This window comes from Strongylocentrotus purpuratus, unplaced genomic scaffold, assembly GCF_000002235.5.
Source record: "Strongylocentrotus purpuratus isolate Spur 01 unplaced genomic scaffold, Spur_5.0 spur5_scaffold_6, whole genome shotgun sequence".
Classification (NCBI taxonomy): Eukaryota; Metazoa; Echinodermata; class Echinoidea; order Camarodonta; family Strongylocentrotidae; genus Strongylocentrotus; species Strongylocentrotus purpuratus.
The window spans coordinates 51,519,400-51,537,911 of record NW_022145612.1 but is presented as its reverse complement, the minus strand read 5'-3'; the positions used below and the strand labels follow the sequence as shown (position 1 = coordinate 51,537,911).

General features: G+C 38.1%; 1 protein-coding gene across 1 annotated transcript in view; it reads right to left on the bottom strand.

Moving 5' to 3' along the window:
• The window catches only part of LOC594388 (testin), a 44,620-nt gene extending 41,657 nt beyond the window's left edge, over positions 1-2,963 (bottom strand). The window contains exon 1 of the mRNA XM_793831.5: positions 2,591-2,963. Within this exon, the coding sequence (XP_798924.4) occupies positions 2,591-2,695 (105 nt within the window). The 5' untranslated portion in view covers positions 2,696-2,963. The remainder of the gene's footprint in view (positions 1-2,590) is intronic.
• Positions 2,964-18,512: the final 15,549 nt, after the last annotated feature.

Here is an 18,512-nt window from a genome sequence, read left to right as displayed (position 1 = left end):
TTCCTGACAGAGGGAGGTACTCTACTTTCACTGGATAATCTTATTTTCAAATCTCATCCTCATGAAGTATCACACTGACTTTGGGGAAGTGCTGCATAAATTTACTGAACTGCAAGCAAAAGTTGTTGATTTGTCTCACATTCCAATGTAATGTTGGAAGTTGCCAAGCAACTAGGTTTGTAAACACACACACAATAAAAATTCATAAATAAAAACCCATCTCTGGAGTGCGGTTTTTTGAAACCCGACAGAAATTTCACAGGTTTTTTGCAGTGTAAATAGTTGCTCTCACAACATCAGTGAATGATTCTTTATTTCAGTCAAGTGGCGCATGTGCATAACTTACAAAAGCAACAAACAGAATTATCAAACACTGACAGTTTGTGACTTTCTGGCAGGAAAAAACCTGATGGTTTTTCAAAATGTTTACATGTTTACATGGGCCTAATGTTAGAGTTTCCAATGTGAAGACTTCCTGCTCAATAGGATAAATTCACAACTAATAGCGCCCTCACCGCAAGCTGTGACAGGTCAATTTTTCAGCTCTCGATCAAAATGACCAAAGTGGTCCGAACTGTGTAAGTTCATTCAAAGGATTGATTTTTCTGATATAAGGATTATCAGCGCACATTTTTATCTTGAACTTGGATGTTACAATGTACCCATCAATTGATTCTGACTGAAAATATTGCATGATTTTGGATATTAATCAATACAAATGGCCGTGTTCGGCCTTCAAACCTTCACTACCAAAAATTCTGATTGAACCCCCACATATCCTAGGGCGTATATATCACAATGCCACAGCTGACATATTTGTTGACATTTTCCTATGACGCAAAATTCAGGTGAAAGCAACAAAACATTGGGTTTTGATAGATGGCGAAGTGGATTCCAAATTCACAGTATTCGAAGCTGACCAACACCTACACAATGTACTGGTACATGTATTACATAGAACTACTATCACAAAATGCTGCCCAAGGATTAATTCTTTAAACTTTAAAGGGTAATTCTCTGTTATCTATCAAAATATAAACATATACGCCAATGAAGCTTTTAAAATAGTGTTGATACATGTACATGTACATTGTAGACCTCTAGTGGGTGTAGGGTCTATTCTGTACTAAAACAATCATTTGAGGGGGAGGCAACTTTAAGGTCATTAAGGTGAGATGATAGCCTATATTTAATCTCGATCACTGTATACACAAACCCAAGGACAGAGTGTGAAATCAATGCAGACTTTTATTTCCAGCATATTGGTCAGACAAACTGGAGAGGTGTCCCCGACTATGTCACAATTCAATGTTCAAATTATCATGGTTGCACTTTCACCATGGATACAGTGCAACCATAAGCCTACAGTACTGTCAGGGAATAATTTTCCTGGTATCGCATCGCAATTTGCTATGCATTTTTGCATGACTGCTATACAAAATATCTTTTGTGTAGCAGTTTTCTTCCATAGAAATGTACAGAATTTCATTTGAAATATTTATCCATCGGCTGAAATTGCTAATCAAAAAATTTGAGGAAAATTATTCCCTGACTGTATATCTACATCACCATGCAAGCCGATACTTATAAGCAGCATCTATTTTAATTGGCCAAATAACAAAAATGAAGTTTTTCTCGTCCCTGCCCGCCTACTAACTCTATTCATAAGAAAAAAAGCCCCCAAATAAAAAAAGCTGTGGTTTAGTTTGTTCAAATAGCTTCTAAATTGATACATACTGTATCACTTGTTTTGTCATACATTGCATTATTACTCACATGGCACAACATCTGTGAATAAATTAAATAGACTTGGCCAGCTATAATTTAGCATGGCAACCATTTTAGTAAAAAAAAAGCAAAAAATTGCAAAATGGTAAATAGTAATGCCCTGCCTCCTCCTTTTTTTTTTAAAGTCCAGACGAGAAACACGTTATTTTTGTTATTTGGCCTCATTGTTCCAACTTATTAAAACTTTCGCAATTCCATTTCTTTTATTTTTCTGCTTTCATACAAATGAATTTAAGATTGGATTGCCTTTAATAAACGTCACGTTAGCAGCCAGCATGCTGCAGCACATGAATAAATTAACTTTCTATTTTATCCTCTCGGGTGATACCATATTTGACTGTCGCTTCCGGCTAGCACTTCTACTTCTATTCTACTACTTGTCAAAGCCTGTTCAGCATCTAGACAAGATCAGCATCTATAGCGCCGATCCAGCCCTAGATCTATAGCTGGATCGGCAATTTCCCGTCATTCGTTAAATTTTCCTGTTGCAAAGATTTCAAGTTTTCTCTTCTTTTTCATGTCATGTTTTTGTACAATATTATAAACAGAAAATTCATCATCTTATAGTGTACAGCAAACGGTGTACCCATATATGCCAGGCAGGTGGAACTATTTTATAGAACTAAAGTTTTATTTAATGATCATCTTTCATTTTTTCTTCATATTTCTAAGACTCAAGAGATGAGATGTAAAATGTGTCATTTTCATACAAATGTAGCTCAGCCACTAACTGTATGGTTTATAGAGTAAAAAGCAGCTGCCACTTTAAAAAAGCTATCCATAGCTCAGTGTTAAAACGAACCTCTTTCTTGCTCGTATCAATCTCACGTATACTGTCGTATGCATCCGATGTATCCAAATCCCCATCTGTCGTGTCCAGTCCTCGACTGACTACGGTCTCTGCCATCGTTTCTCCCCCAGACGCTCGGCTGCGATAACTGAAAGCAACAGCTCGAACTCCAAGACGTAGATGTGTGATTGAATAATAATTGGTGAGGTATTTCGAATAAGCACAGCTAGTATAATTCCACTAATCAAACATTCACCGGCTAAGTCCTTTATATATATCACAGTAGTAGAACAAATGAAACCGAAGAGAAATATATTCATAAAAACTAGAGGCGAGATGCTTGCCAAGTTCGCGTCTCATCAACAGTCATCTCATCTCAGTGGAAGCACACGCGTATCTACGTACGGTACATATACATGAATATACGGGGAGCACCCGCAGATATACGTGCGAATTTACCCCCGGACTGATTACTTATCACCCCGGACTACTTTGGATGCCTCCCGGACAACTACCGTAAAACTAGATTCAGTAAGGTCCCCCGAAACAGCTTATTGATGGATCCAATGGGGTGCAGGAAGCACGTGCCCTCAGCAAATCCTAAGCTGAAATCTTGGAGTAGTTCCATGCTGAAATACACTGTCTACACAAAAGGGAAAAAATGTGCATAAATATTTTTGTGCCCCTTCCAAGAGAATCCTGGATCCGCGACTAAATCCTTGAAAACTATGTCCAGTGTGGTAGTTTTATTTTGTTTGGGAAAGTTATCTATGTGGTAGTTACTAGTTGTCTAGGTGTAATTGATCAATTTAGCAGTTTTACTGATGGAGATGTCGGGATGGTGGCTTGCGTGGGGACAATCGTTGAAAAAATAACAATTAAGATCAGGAAGTATTATAGTTCAATGTATACTTATAATTATGATTAAACGACAATAGCCATAAGCTTGTCAGTGATTAGTGAATGTTACTTTGTATGTGATCATTTCAGTGTCACGCGCAAATGGAGGATATGGTTTAAAACATAATCATGATTTGACAAAAAATGGAGATATCATTATCAAGGCATCGAGCATGCACGGGCCCCCACCACCCCCGTCCCCTCCCCCCTCACAAACAATTTTGTTTATCCTGCATCCTACCTGGTGTGTATACTGTGGGTCACTTAATAGAATTAGAATAACTGTCATGCAACTGAATGCATTTATGTACAGAAAAGAAACAAAATAAATTATGTCTACAATTACTACATCCGCAACTCCTAAAACAAGTTTACATCCTCTCTTTTCTATCTTCCTCGAGTTATAGGCCTACAAGATGTGATGGCGCTATTCATTTTATTTCATAAGAATCACTTAGCTATTGCTGAGCTGTTCGGCGGAATGCCGAGTCTGAGAATCAAGTCAATAGCACATGTATTGTACGATTAATCTGCGATCTGATTTGGGAAGAAATTTTGATACCACTATACTGTAGTGATAAGAAAATTTGAAGATGCACAGTTCTCCTGGCCAATGTTTCATAAAAATTGGTATCAATAATGACTGCCACAGATCTATGACAAATCTGGCCATAGACAAATAGGCCTATGTAGGGATAGCTTATTATTATAACAATTATCATATCTATAGTTAACGAAAGCAAGTTTTATGAAACAGGACCCTAATTACAAACACCTGTGGTCATATAGAGAATTGTAAAATCAAGGCTAATCGGTATTGTTCGGGCCAAATCGGCTTCAAATCATTGTCTTGCATTTTAAATATGGTCTGATTTATTTTGTGCGTGCTGTGTGCGTATGTCATTTGGCAGAGAAGACCCTTTGCTATCAACAGGTATAACTATTTTGGTACATTTTTTCCCAATGTGAACCCTTTTGAGACGCACTGTATAAGAAAATTGCTGAAACTTCAAGGTAAATCCATCCTTAATAGCAAACCACTCTCAACAAAAAGCAAAAAAAAAATATTCAAAGAACTTCAGACTAATGAACATTAAATTTGAACGAAATCGGACGAAAATACGTTTTGAAAGTTGTTATCATCGGCTTCATCGCCATGATTTTGGGAACTTCAAAGTTGCTGAATAGGTATGTCACTGTGACGTCGTACCGGACAACTTTCACATTATTTTGTTCTAAAACATACACAATGACTAAAATTTAAATTTGCAAGATGTATGACTGTTTAGAGGACCGATAATAGCAGGCAAACCATATATTTTTAGTATATAGTGCCCAATGGAAGAAGGCACATATTTTTGTACACGACAATTGGGAGAGTTTTTCGTCTCTACGTCACCATCCGCTGACCGAATTTCCAATTTGAGATTCGCAGTAATTGTGGTGACTTCATATTTCAACACTCACAACTCTCTTATGATTGGTCTCATTTTGTTTCTCACTTTCGCATTATGTTTCTCCTTGTTTGTGCTTTCATACACAAATGAACTTATTTACAAATGTTGGATTGCCCTTTAAAATTAAAAATGGGCTTCTTCGGTCATTACTGATATCGTTACTGTTGAAGTGGCAGATCCGACGGAAGCATTTAGGTAAGGTATAATTATTACCATTTCACCAAACAAACAAAAACGTCTGGGTACTCCTTACCAAATCGAGAAATAGGGGCTGAAGAAAGATCGGGTGATTATTGAATGCACTGTCAATTTTGGTTCATTGTTTATTCAGGCTGTCCACGAAGTGACCCGAGTGAGTCTGCACTAATAATAATCAATCCACATGAGACCCTCCATATCTCGAGGGAGTATACCTTCATCATGGACTCATGGTTAACATTAATTCGTGCTATCGTTAAAGTGTAGTAGTAAAGATGTACCCCACCTTAGCAGTCACCTTTCCTTATAATTATTTTCAGATCACTGATCAGGCATGTAGCCTATAATGGAAAAGCCATGCATGGAGATGTTTGATTCATCTAGATACCCATAGTCGTATGAGGAGAGGGGCTGCAGTCCCGAAGAATTTATAATTTTAATTAGGCTTACCAATATTGGGGCAACTGTATTCGGATAGTAATATGGTTTAAATGCAATATTAAATCTTAATTTGTATGACGTGATGACTAAATTACACCAATTTGTCACTTTAAAGTAGTTCGCAAAAGTATGAAACGTAAAAAATGCATGGCCAAGGCAAGAATGGCGTGATAACGAGATACTCAGGGGTGGAATCAAAAGGGAAAACAAATATATAATTTTCATTATGAAATGTCGGTATGCCATAAACAGAGGGATAAAGGGGATGAAGGTGATGATGATGATAATGACGATGGTGATGATGATGATGATGATGGTGATGATAATGACGATGGTGACGGTGATAAGGATTATGATGAAGTTGATGATGATGATGATGATAACAGTGATGATGATGATGATGATGATGATGATGATGATGATGATGATGATGTCAATGAAAATGACGACGACGATAAAGATGATGGTATATAATGGTGACGATAATCACGACATATTTTATTTTTATTTATTTATTTCTAATCTTTTGACAGGGTAGCCCATTCACCTACAAGTGGTGGTCTTCCATGGGGCTCTGCATAAACATGAACATATTTACATCGTTTATAACGTTTATACAAAAACAGTAGAAAAAATAATACTCATTTGCAAAATAAACATTATATCATTAACCTAGTAAACAGTAATGTCAATAGGAAAATATTGATTAAGTCGCACTTATGTGAATAAGTCATAAGTATAGTATATTGAACAAGAACAGTAAAAAAAAAATTGGGGTTTTTTTTGGTTTTTTTTGTTGTTGTTGTGTTATTCTTCCAACGGGATAGGCCTGAGCAACACCTACCATTTAAAAAAAATGTAACAACTTTTTAATTGGAGAAGCTCTTCTACATCTCTTCCTTACCAATACCTCATCATCACCATGACGACCGCTCCACTAAGCCCCCATCCCGCATCTTCCATCCTTCATACGAATGAATACCCCCAAAATCGGTGAAGGCCAGGGGCGCCGTCAATACTCATTTACAATGCATTTCGTTTCCACCCATCCACTTCGTCATCATGCTGATTTGTTGTACTCATGCATGCATAATTATGGAGCCGAGATTCATGTAATTATTATTATCGTCGACAGGCGCGGTTTCAGAAGAATATATTATCTAAGGAGCCTTTGAATTGGGCTTGTCGTTATTGCATTAGTTTTCTTCATGTGCATCCCTTAAATTCACTGATAATCGAGTTTTTTTTTGGGGGGGGGGGGGGGTGAGAGCTCAACCCTTCCTTTTGAGAACCACTATTGAAGAGGTGCGTGTATTTGTATACACAAAACTTTTCAGAGCGCTGTATTCCCAGCATCCTAACTGTTTTCATGAGCTTATACCGTATGTACCCACAGTTCACAAAAAAAGTCTTGAATTCTTCTCTTCGTAGTTTCTGAAGAGGTACGTCATATTTTATATTTATGTATATGATTCCTGGACCCCATGGAAGACCAGCAGTGTCGTGCCTGGCACAGCTGAATATGGGCTATCCAGCCGTTTTATTTACACTATGTATATACTTGTATTATATGTTTGTTTTTAAAACGGAAAATAAATACGATACTACTACTATACCTGCATTTTTTAGTACCGATAGTGCATCAAGGTCAATATCGTAATACTCTAAATGTAATGGAGAAACTATCATTCGGGGCCACAATACGGGTGGCTGGGGGCGGCATCCTGGACACGTAAACTACCATGGTATTGAAATAAAATGATAAAGGCTCGTTCGCTTGTTCACCCCCCCCCCCTCCATTTAAAAAATGCAGTTTTCGGTGTTATGTCAGAGCAAAGACAATATTATTATGTTTTTTTTTAATACATAGGCCTATAACTTTTTCTTTCGCACCATTATGAAGATGACACGTGTAGATTCGATTAAGCAAAACACATTATTCCACTTCCTTTTCCTTTTCCATGAAATCTGACAGAAGATGAATTAGAGTTACTCCATATGGTATTCCATTTCTCTGCAGTTCTGACTCAATGATGGGTTCTATCAGATAACTGACGATAACGGTGCTACTTATATTATGATACGATATTTAAAAAAAAAATCTTTTCAAATATGCATACAACCTAATTATTATTTTAGTAACAGAAACATTCGTACCAGGGACACTTACGAGTTTCTATTCAAAATTAATAGATTCTCGTAAATTTGATTCTCTGATAGTCATTAGGACGATGCTCTGAATTTGAATCTACGATATTAAAATGTAAACGAAATCTAGTCAAATTGACGAGTTTGGGGATTAAATAAATTTGAATAGCTCTTTTACTTTAAAAATATACTGACTACATTTTGCAAGGAGCAATACTATTCAACTTACTAATTGGTGCGCGCTGTTGGTTGCTTAATTACAAAATACACTTGACGTATTTCAACGGTATTTCGATGATTTAATATTATAAGTTAACTGTGCAGTGATATACATTACGATGTGTTACTGTACTGAAAGAGGGAGAGAGAAAATGATAGGCCACCTAGTTCTTGTCCGCCCTTTGTTTTCCTTATATTTCAAGCAGGCAGATGGTTTGAAATGACATCTTAGTACCCTCTCTCAACAGCGAAAGGAGAGATTCTTTACGACTCAGCGCCCGACGGTTGAGGAAATTGGAGGGGTGTCCGATATTGAAAAGGGGGGGGGGTAGCAATAGGTGGTATTACTTTCTCATGCTGGCTTCATGTCATTGCTATAGTATAGCTTGAGATGAGACGTTGAAATTAATATTTGATATAGAGACTTTAGAGAGGCCTTGTAAAAGACCATTTGCATTTTGCCTTCCGTACATGGCTTCGCCATCATGATGCTGAAACAGAGGATGGTAGAAGACTGTAGAGCACCATCTCGTTAAAGCCAATGTACAAAGAGAAAGAAATAAAAAGACTTATCAAGCACCATCGATCTAAAGTAATAAACTTTTGTGAGGCGCAGTAGAATATTGAAAAGAATGATTTGCATAAATAAGGGAACGAGAGAGGGAGCAAATGCAATATCATGATAACATGTTTAAATTGTATGACATTGTGACTAATAAACTTATGAATGGATGAAATTCGTTTGATTTCCTTGAGTTTCGTCGATGAATAATAATATATTCATCAACTAATGTACATTTTTAGGTTGTTTGTTTTGGCGTTTTTTTTTGTTGGTGTTTTTATTTAGAATTCATCAGAACTGATGAATAGGATATTTTGAAACACAAAATATTTCCTTATTATTCCAACTCTTAACGTCCGGAGTTATCACAGATGGAATTAAAAAAGGGTTACGTGTCAGTTTTCATCAAAGTACATGTACATGCATATATTTTGTTTAAGCTCAAGTTCTGCAAAGTGTCATTGATATGTTGATAATCATTAAAAATACTAATATTATATGTGATTTCTACAAAACTGTATTGTTTTTCAGACTCTTCCTAAAGAAAAAACACACACTATAGAGACGCATTTTCAGAATATCTTACATGATGTAAAAACCACTATGAGGCGCGATGGCTCAGTGGTAGATCAGTGGTCTCATAACCGGAAGGTCTCGGGTTCGAAATCAATTCGATACCCGTGTGCACTTTGGTAAGCCATTAATCCTCATTACCAAGTCCCTCGGAGATATCTTAAAGCCGTCGGTCCCCTAGTTGCTTAATTTCAATCATACAAATGCTTTCTTAGCAATCAGGTAAAACAAACAAACAAACAAACTAACTATTATTGTCAAAGATGACATAAAAATACGTCGCGTTATCAGCTCGTCACTGTATAAGTTGACTGTAACAATTGCGATGCAAAATGGAGATATCCAGGACTTTTGTCTGATTTTGTTTCCTCTCTTCTTCAGCGATCAATAAATTCCGACAACGCATGTACACAAGTCATATACAGATTCCCCAGAATTCAGTAGTGTGCTTCATCCTAAAAAAATAATAGCCGAACATTCTAAGAGACAGGCACAGTAATTTAAATTCAATGAGTATAGTTCATTTCGGCAGTGGGGGCTAAAGGCGTGAACATTTGGAAGCTTAAAATCTATATCATTCAACTCCAAATGATTCCTTTTTTTTGTTTTTTAATAAACTTTATTGGCACAATGTTTCGCTTTTGATACACGTATACTCCTTCTGACGATAAGCACGGACAGGGAAAAAGTAGTGAGGTAAAAACATGGAAGTATAGGAGTGAAAAATACAACCGAGATGCCTAAATGGGTGGTTGAAATAAGGATTTTAGGAGTGGAACAAAGTCAATGGGAAACATGCATAGTAACTATCATAATCATAACCATGATGACAGATTCTTCTATAGAATCATTTATTTGTTTGTAAATGGTCATGCCACGCACCCTTGATACACAATACCAGGGGCGTAGACAACGGGGGGGATGAGGGGGATGCATCCCCCCCACCTCACAAGGTGGGGGGGATGGCATGTACAATCATCCCCCCCAGGTTTTGGGGAATGATATTTGCTTACTTAATAAGTCATAATGATGATAATAATAGTAATAATAATAATGATAACAATTATAATATTAATAATAATAATAATTATGATGATGATAGTAATATTCCTATTCATTATTGTAATTGTGTTTATTGTTATTAGCCGCATTCACACGGTGAAAGCCAATTCAGACGGTAAAAAAAGAAAATCTTACAAATATTTTGTGGTTATCTTGTGGTTTGGAAACCACAAGATAACCACAAGATTAAACAGGCGCGGATCTACGGGGGGGGGGGGGGGGTTAGGGGGTTTAAACCCCCCCCCCCCCTTGGGCGGCGCAAAAAAAACAAACCAAAAAAAAAGGGGAAAAAAAAAGAAGAAAAAAAGAAAAAAAGAAAGAAAAAAGAACGCACGCTGGAGAGAAACCCTTTCAAGTGCAAATATTGTGAGAAGATAATCAACTGATCTGGTAACTTAACCAAACACATGATAACTCTGGATATAACTGTGTATTTAACTGTTACTTGATTTAAAAAGACGTTATCATGCACTGCTTTTTATGGTCTCCATTGTGTTAATAGATGCCAGGAAAACATCACTTACGGGGTTCAAATAAACACCCAAAAAAAAATCGGCTCGCCGCTTCGCGGCTCGTGGACGATGCTCCGCATCGTCATTATTGGTCAACCCCCCCCCCCTTAGCAAAAAGCTAGATTCGCCCCTGAGTCATCCCCCCCAGGTGTACGAACCTGTCTACGCCACTGCACAATACTATCTCCCTAAGCTCTCTCTAAGAAACTGGCAGGGTTGAAGGAACAGCCTATTCCAAAGAAGGAGAAGAAGGAAGGAAGAGGAAGAAGGAAAAACGGAGGAGGAAGAGGAGGAGGAGGAGGAGGAGGAAAGAAAAGGATAAAGTCAAAGGGGAGAAAATGAAGAAATCAGATGGGGAGGAGAAGGAGAAGGAGGAGAAGGAGAAGGAGGAGAAGGAGAAGGAGGAGGAGGAGGAGGAGGAGGAAGAGGAGGAGGAGGAGGCAGAGAAAAAGAAGAAGAAGAAGAAGAAGAAGAAGAAGAAGAAGAAGAAGAAGAAGAAGAAGAAGAGGAGGAAGAAAAAGAAGAAGAAGAGGAAGAAGAAGAAGAAGAAGAAGAAGAAGTAGTATACTTACATGTCTAAGCTCGTGAGCTATATTTGCCTTCTTGTCCGACATTGCTGACATTCTGAACCTCAAAATTCTTCACTTCGTCTTCAATAAATAGGCCTATAATAACGTTTGATTCCTCCAAAACCACTTAGAATATATAACGAGTACGTGCGATTGTCTAATGATTCACAAAATGACAAGAGCTTTTCTATACGATCCGATGTACATCTCCTGTCTGTATACTTGCACAGGTCAAAAAGATTTTTCCACTAATTATGTGTCGGTTAGCGGACGAAGATGTGATATGCGTTCGCCGTCGAGGAAAAACAGGTGGTGCGAAACAGATCGGGGAGTGGAGGCCTTTATCGTGGTTCGATTTTACCTCAAGAATGACTTATTTCCTCGTATGACGAAGTGAGTAAGAGAATAGATTGATGCTAAACAGGCTTTGATTTTCTTGAGCTTCAGTGAAAAGGTTCCCGTGATTGAACAATAGCTTAATAATCTACCTCGGACGTTTGAGTACAGCGATTATTATAATGATGCAAACGAATAAGACGGCCTGCATAATAGTCAAGAGTTGCACGATATCGTCTGCACCTCCTTCTATTCAACACGAGAAATCACAATAGATTTTTCAAGGCAGACATTCCTATCATACACGACGAATAATAGATATTCAACTTATCTAGTTTTTTTTCCTGCTTGAATAATCCTCGCAAAAAATTGATTACTCTAGCAAGAATCATAACTAAATGTAGATGCCGACGGCCACATATGAAAATACATTAATTAGTACGCATTGGAAAGCAAGTTGACTTGGCCGCACCCTCTTAACCCTTCAATCGCGATTTATTTTCTCTCTCCTTTTTCCTTCTTGTCTGACGTCAGAGTGCGTGGTTCTCTGAATTATGAAAATGGAATGTGGCATTTCATAAAAAAAAGCATTGTGGTATGCATCACAGTGGTGTGTTGCTATGCCTTCTCGCCCACATATTTATGTTTGGATCAGTCTAAGGTCACATTCATGTCTAAAGAGCTATACCTAACAACATCCGTGTTCTATAGTAATAATCTTAATTCAATATTTCAGAATCAATTTTTAAACATACATTTTTAAGCAGGTGTTCAATAAAATACCTGATATAGACTACATGTGATGAGAGAAGAGCAACCAGTAAAACCATGCAAAATATGGGCAGCCAGTGTGGAAGTGCATGCATAATTTGCATTTTCCCCTGACAAGAAATGAAGAAGAAGAAAAAAAAGGGTCATCATATATATTTTTTGGGCCGTCACTATACCTTTTACTCCGCGGATCAGGCAGAAACTGCATTGTGACGAGTGCATGGAAGACTAAAAAAGCTTTAGTGCCGTTTGTCTCTTCCAAAGCAAAGAGTTACATTTTGAACTTTAATTTATGGAATGTTATCATTTTTTTTAAAATTATTTTATTTCCACATTTGGGGTGGATTACCTTTTCAACTTAAATCGTTTTCATAGGGGTCCATACACATCTTAAAACAGTTACAAATCGCGTCAAGAAACAAGCGAAGAAATAAACATTTCAATACATGAAATATCTTTTCTTGTATATCTCATGTATTTAATCGTTTATTACTTTATCTCTTGTATAAGTAAGTCGGGCCTTTAAAGTTACTACGTCCCTTTTGCAGCCAACATCAAATTCTGTAGAACTTTGCAGGAATTATGAATATGTCATGTATGTCCTATCTGTGAAATTTAAACGTTAGCAGTGTCCTCATATTCAAATTATGCAAGGAAACCCGTTTACTTACTAGACTTCACTGTCAGACACTATTGAGTGACTGACTGGCTTTTTTTCTTCTTTGGTAATAACATACATGAAAAGAGTTGTAAAGGGTACATGCATTTGTCTACATCAATAACCCACTTCTTGTGATGGCCAAGATTAAACTGATTGAATCTTTGCGCAGCATAAAACGTATGACCATTCGGTACAATGAAAATCAAGACTATTACTTTTGGGCTCTATAGCCCTAAAGTCGATTTGACAACTAAAAGTCATTATTTTCCCACTTGAAGATATTTTCAAGCCCCACCCTTTTTAGGGAAGTTCTAAATAAGTATTATCTTTCAAATGCAGTTGGAATTTAACTTTTTCATTTTTTTGGCCTGCAAATGGGACATAGTACCTTTAATGAATGTCGGAGTCATGCACACACTAAGAAAAAATGGTGCAAGTATGCACCTTTAGGGGTGCTAACCGATGCAACACTGGCAGCACCTCTAGGGGTTAAATCCTGCACCCTTTTTAAAGGGAAAAAAACGCTTCTAGTTGGACACAATGACAAATATTGCTTTGTTGGGTAATGCAAATCAAAAAAATATTCTCGATATTGATTTTGATCATGTTTGCAGTCTCGGCACGTCAAAGAATTACAGAGTATCAATACTTTTGTAATATTCACAGGAAGCCTAATTTTTAATGTGACATTACAACACAAACAAGGAAAATATTAAACACTCCTTTAACAGTCGAGCTACCGCTAGAAGGACAAGGGGGTATGCATTATGGCTATGCAATCAGGGGCGGACTCACCGGGGGGGGGGGGGGGGGGAGGTGCCGCTCACCGACCTAGGATTAAAAATGTGGCCGGGAAAATGTTGATACGACGGACCAATTCTACATAAAAGCCAAAATCGAGTTCTTAGGGGCGGTTTTCCCATTAATTTATCTTTATATACACTAACATGATGTCACAAATGCCGCCGGTCCTCTCCGAGCCGTCTGATGGAAGGGAGGGGGGTAGGGCGCAAAAAAGGAGCAAATTTCACGAGCACTTTTCAATAAAATTTCAATTATTTTCTGTCGGAATCCTTCCGGTCTCTCCGAGTCTCCAACATGGGGTTGATGGTTGGGAGGGGGAGGGGGGGGGGGGGCAGTGATCCCTTTTTACGCTCCAAGAGGCAAGTTTTGTAAGTTTTCATCCTGTAAGGAGGGTGGCAGCCGATTTCCACCCCGGATCCGCCTATAGGTTAACAACCCTCCATGATCACAAATCGACAGGTTCTTCATGCAGATCCTCAGTTTCCCCTACTTCACGAAACAGCTTTGTTTTTCATGGCCATAATATCCTGGAGGATCATTAGTCAATATAGGTCTAGGCAATAAAATGTCTCAGCCAGATTATCAACTTGATTTATTGAGGTTAAGGTTATATTAACTCTGTATGCTGTCTCTGCTGTCACGTATGCTTAACTAGCCTTTCAAACGCACAAAAGTTGGCATTAGCTATGTTACCGTATGACAACTTCGGTGAAGGGGTTGGGGGTCCAGGGCAACAATGGCTTTTTATAGACTTGGTCGGCACATTTTGTTGTCAGCAGAACTTTGAACTTTAGCCTATCTTAAATTATTTGTGCAGTTTTGGTTCCCCCCCCCCATGAATAAATGGATACGCCAATAATGCCATTACATTTTTACGAGGACGAGAATCGAAACCTTTTTAGTGATTGATTTCCTATATAAAATTAATGTTAACTTTATGCACAAGGCAAATTTCAACATAAGCTTTTATTGTGAAGTTACATCTAAGGGTCAAATAACAGAATTACTGTTGATAACAATGAAATATTGTATAAAGCGTAGGCCTACATGGATGAAAATATTAGCCTCCCAGCCATGCTAACCATTACTGACAAAATTCTGATGAAAACGAAATGTAGAGGCATGACTTAGTTTACAAAAATTGGTTGGTAAGTCAATAATCATCAATAAATACATTGCTCCTGAAATCCCAAATTATGTTTATTCATTTTCTCAAAACGTTTCTGATCGGTCAATAATTATGTAGCCTCATAAAATCAACCGTTAGTTTAAACAAACTGAAATAGATTAAGATTAGGAAATGATTTCCCAACTAATGCAGCCAAGATAATGAAACATAATAAAGTATTGTAATGCCCTATCCCGGATATTTGCACTATATACTTTTGGAACTCTGGTAAATGGAATTCGAAACATTCACATTGCTGCTGTTAGAAACTTAGAATGCAAAATGTACCGAAAGTTGTCAAGGAAACTGTGTATAGCGAAATGATAATCCACCAAACTTGCTCGCTTGCTTCTCTCGATCGCCAGGTTCGAACATAGCTTCAAGTTGTGCTTCTCATGATTAGTGAGACTCACCTTTTTAGTAGTAAAGGATTTTAGTTATCTCCCCCTTTTCAAGTTTTTACTCCATTGGGGGGGGGGGGCGATCACCCTCTCCATTCTTGTCTTTTAAATAATTTCTGCCATCCCTGCCCGCTGCACTCCAGCCAGATCCGTAAAATGTAGATAGGTTGTATATAATTATGTGAACAATGAATTATGACCCCCTTTTAGTATCGCTATATAACTTACAAAATGACTCTGTAATCACATACGCCATGCCTGTGTCTGATCAATAAAGTTGAGATAATCGACATCGATTTATAAAAGACTGTAATGTTACTGGTACTTACCTTATTTGAAGTACCTACCACCGCCATTGTTTTGACTTTGTCGTTGTCCTATTCCTTGATAAAACAATGCCGGGTAGACTGATAACAAAGTGATGTATGACTGTATGGAGATCTCTAACGTGGGCAGTTTTTACTAAAGAGAGAGAATGAAAAAGTTTACACCAACCAGGGATCTCCTTGCACCGACTACCACGAAGATGTGCGTCACACAGTGAGCCCTAACACAATGAGAGTGACATTTAGCAGCTCTACTGCCATTATAGCGTAGTGTGACGACATAAGGGGAAGAAATGAAGGGAGGGGGGGGGGGGGGGTGATAAGACAATTTTAGGAAGACATGAGAGAAACCTTCAGAACGCACCTGTTAATTGCATTAGTGATGTCTTTGCGACCCGCTTGGATTAGGGTTGGAGGGGGTTGCCAAATCACTCGAGGGGAGCGTGGAAGGGATGGGAGAGGGGGGGGGGGGGCTCACCCTCGTAACTCCCTAAACACAGACCGCCCTCAGATCTGCATAAGCCTCCACGCAAAATGTAACATCCACGTATAATTTCCTCTTTATGATCGAGTTTCATTTTCGTGGAGTAAGTAGAATGATCGACCGATTGTCTTTACCTTGTTTGCCCTCTCTCTTCAGTCTGTAAAGTTTGGTACATCCTTGTGGTCCCCGTGATGTCTATTTTAGCCATGGGTGGAAGGGAAAGAGTAATTATTCAAGGACTTTCTTTGATAAACGTGCCAGCTTTATTAGAAAAATATCATAAAGACATGTTTTTTCATCGTGTTGCATGCAGTCATCTTTACTTTATTTTAGGGTAGTCCGGCATATTAGGTCAAAATCTTTTAGCTCTGAAGGCAGTTAAATACTTTTGACAGAAGTATAATCAATACTTGGCTATTGCAGATTTTGATCACAACGATCTTTATCTCCATTATACTTGGAAATATGGTTTTGGGGTACAGGGTTGGCGGGAACGGCGGGGAGGGTGTCACAGAGGACTTTGGCATGTGGAGGTGTACCTGGGTATCTTTATGTGGGTTAAAGAATTAAAGAGGGAAGGGGGTGGATAGGAGAAGTTAGAGAAGAGTGGAAGGAGGCAAGGAAGGAGGAAGAGAGGAGATGAGAGAATGGAATTGAAGAGAAAGAGAGAGAGAGAGAGAGAAAGGGGGCGGGGGCGGATCTAGCTTTTTGCTAAGGGGGGGGGGGTTGACCCAATGACAATGCGGATACTGTGTGGGTCTGGCACATGATGGCGTTTTTCTATGCACATCACATTTTCACTTGGCTTGAGGGGAGGGGGGGGGGTTAAACCCCTAACCCCCCCCCCCCCCCGTATAGATCCGCCACTGGGGGTATGGGAATCATGTAGTTCCATTTTTTTTTCGAGGCCACTTTCTCTTCGACATATTGTGTTTCGTGATACCAATAACCTCGGAAATAGGCCTAAAAGGTTAATATTCTTAGCATAATAAGCCCACCCTCTGATTTCCTCTTCCATAAGATCGGAAAAGAGACAAACATGGGCAGGATGTTCTGCTCTTGTTTTTTAATCTAGTGGTAAAGGAGATCAGGATATTTTGATTTGGGGAGGATTTAAAGTAAGCCTATGTTTTGCTGGTGTGTATGGCCGGGGTATAGGCTTTCAAGTGACGCGAAATCAATCTCAATCATTTACAGTAAAATAACAAGGAAGAAAGAAAGAATATACCATAATAAAAACATTTCCTCTCCGAAGTGAGACTTCTGAATTCAATACATTAATTTATTGTTTTCCATATTCCAAATGATAGAAATAGCCCTACTACAATATAAAACAATTCTTTGTAAATTATAATCACACAAAAGGAAATTAGATACATGTTACAAATTTAGATCGAGTTATTAACAGCTTTTATTAGAAGACGTATATATTTATTTGATAGTGAAATATGACGAAACCTAATAAAAATAAAAGCTTGTTAAAAATAAGTTCCGTACAAAATAAAATAGTGAAAAGGAGGGGGAGGGGGTTGTTAAGCGGGATAGAAAAAATAGTTTAAAATAAATTGGAGAAGGATTAGGATTTGGGAGTTGAGTCTCTTCAATAGTTGTACACACAAAAACCTTCTGTGTAATTGATAATTTGTTCATAACGTTTGAATGTGTCATTACTTTGTATGTTTAGTCAGAACTAATTGACTGTAAAGTAACAAGCATGGAACTTTAATGATCGCATTAAAGTTTAAGTGTTCAATGAAAGTATTTTTCAGATTTTCTCAAACTTTTATTTGTTTCTGACATATCACTTCCACTTCAAGTGTGTATAATGAAGATTCGATCCCTCTTAAAATTGCTCTTCTTTATGTGTCCATTTTATCGACGTCCTCTCCTCACACACTTTTGCACTTCTTTTTTCATAACACATACATTGATTGAGTCATCGCATCATGACTGCCCCCCAAAAAAATTTGGTGTGTGTATTATTTTGTTTTTACTGTGAAAAGATAATTGTACTCCCTTGGTTTCAAAATGATATAGCGCCAGCTTGAGTTTATGATGTTTCCTGTGGCAACTAGGCGTTGTGGCGTGCGCCTGTAATCCAGCTAAAAAGTGGAAGTTACAAACTGATTCAGCCGAGGACGCAGGTTCGAAACTGAGTCACGTCTTTCGGATGGTGACGTTTAAAGGTCGGTCCCAGACGTAAATAATCATATCTGATTGATACACGTCTGTAAAAACCCAATACACACACACACACAGCTGTTTACTACGTGTACCGCTTAGGTTTCTGAAATTGGTTCACTTCGTGCGACGGTATCATTAATTATCTATGCATTTCGTGA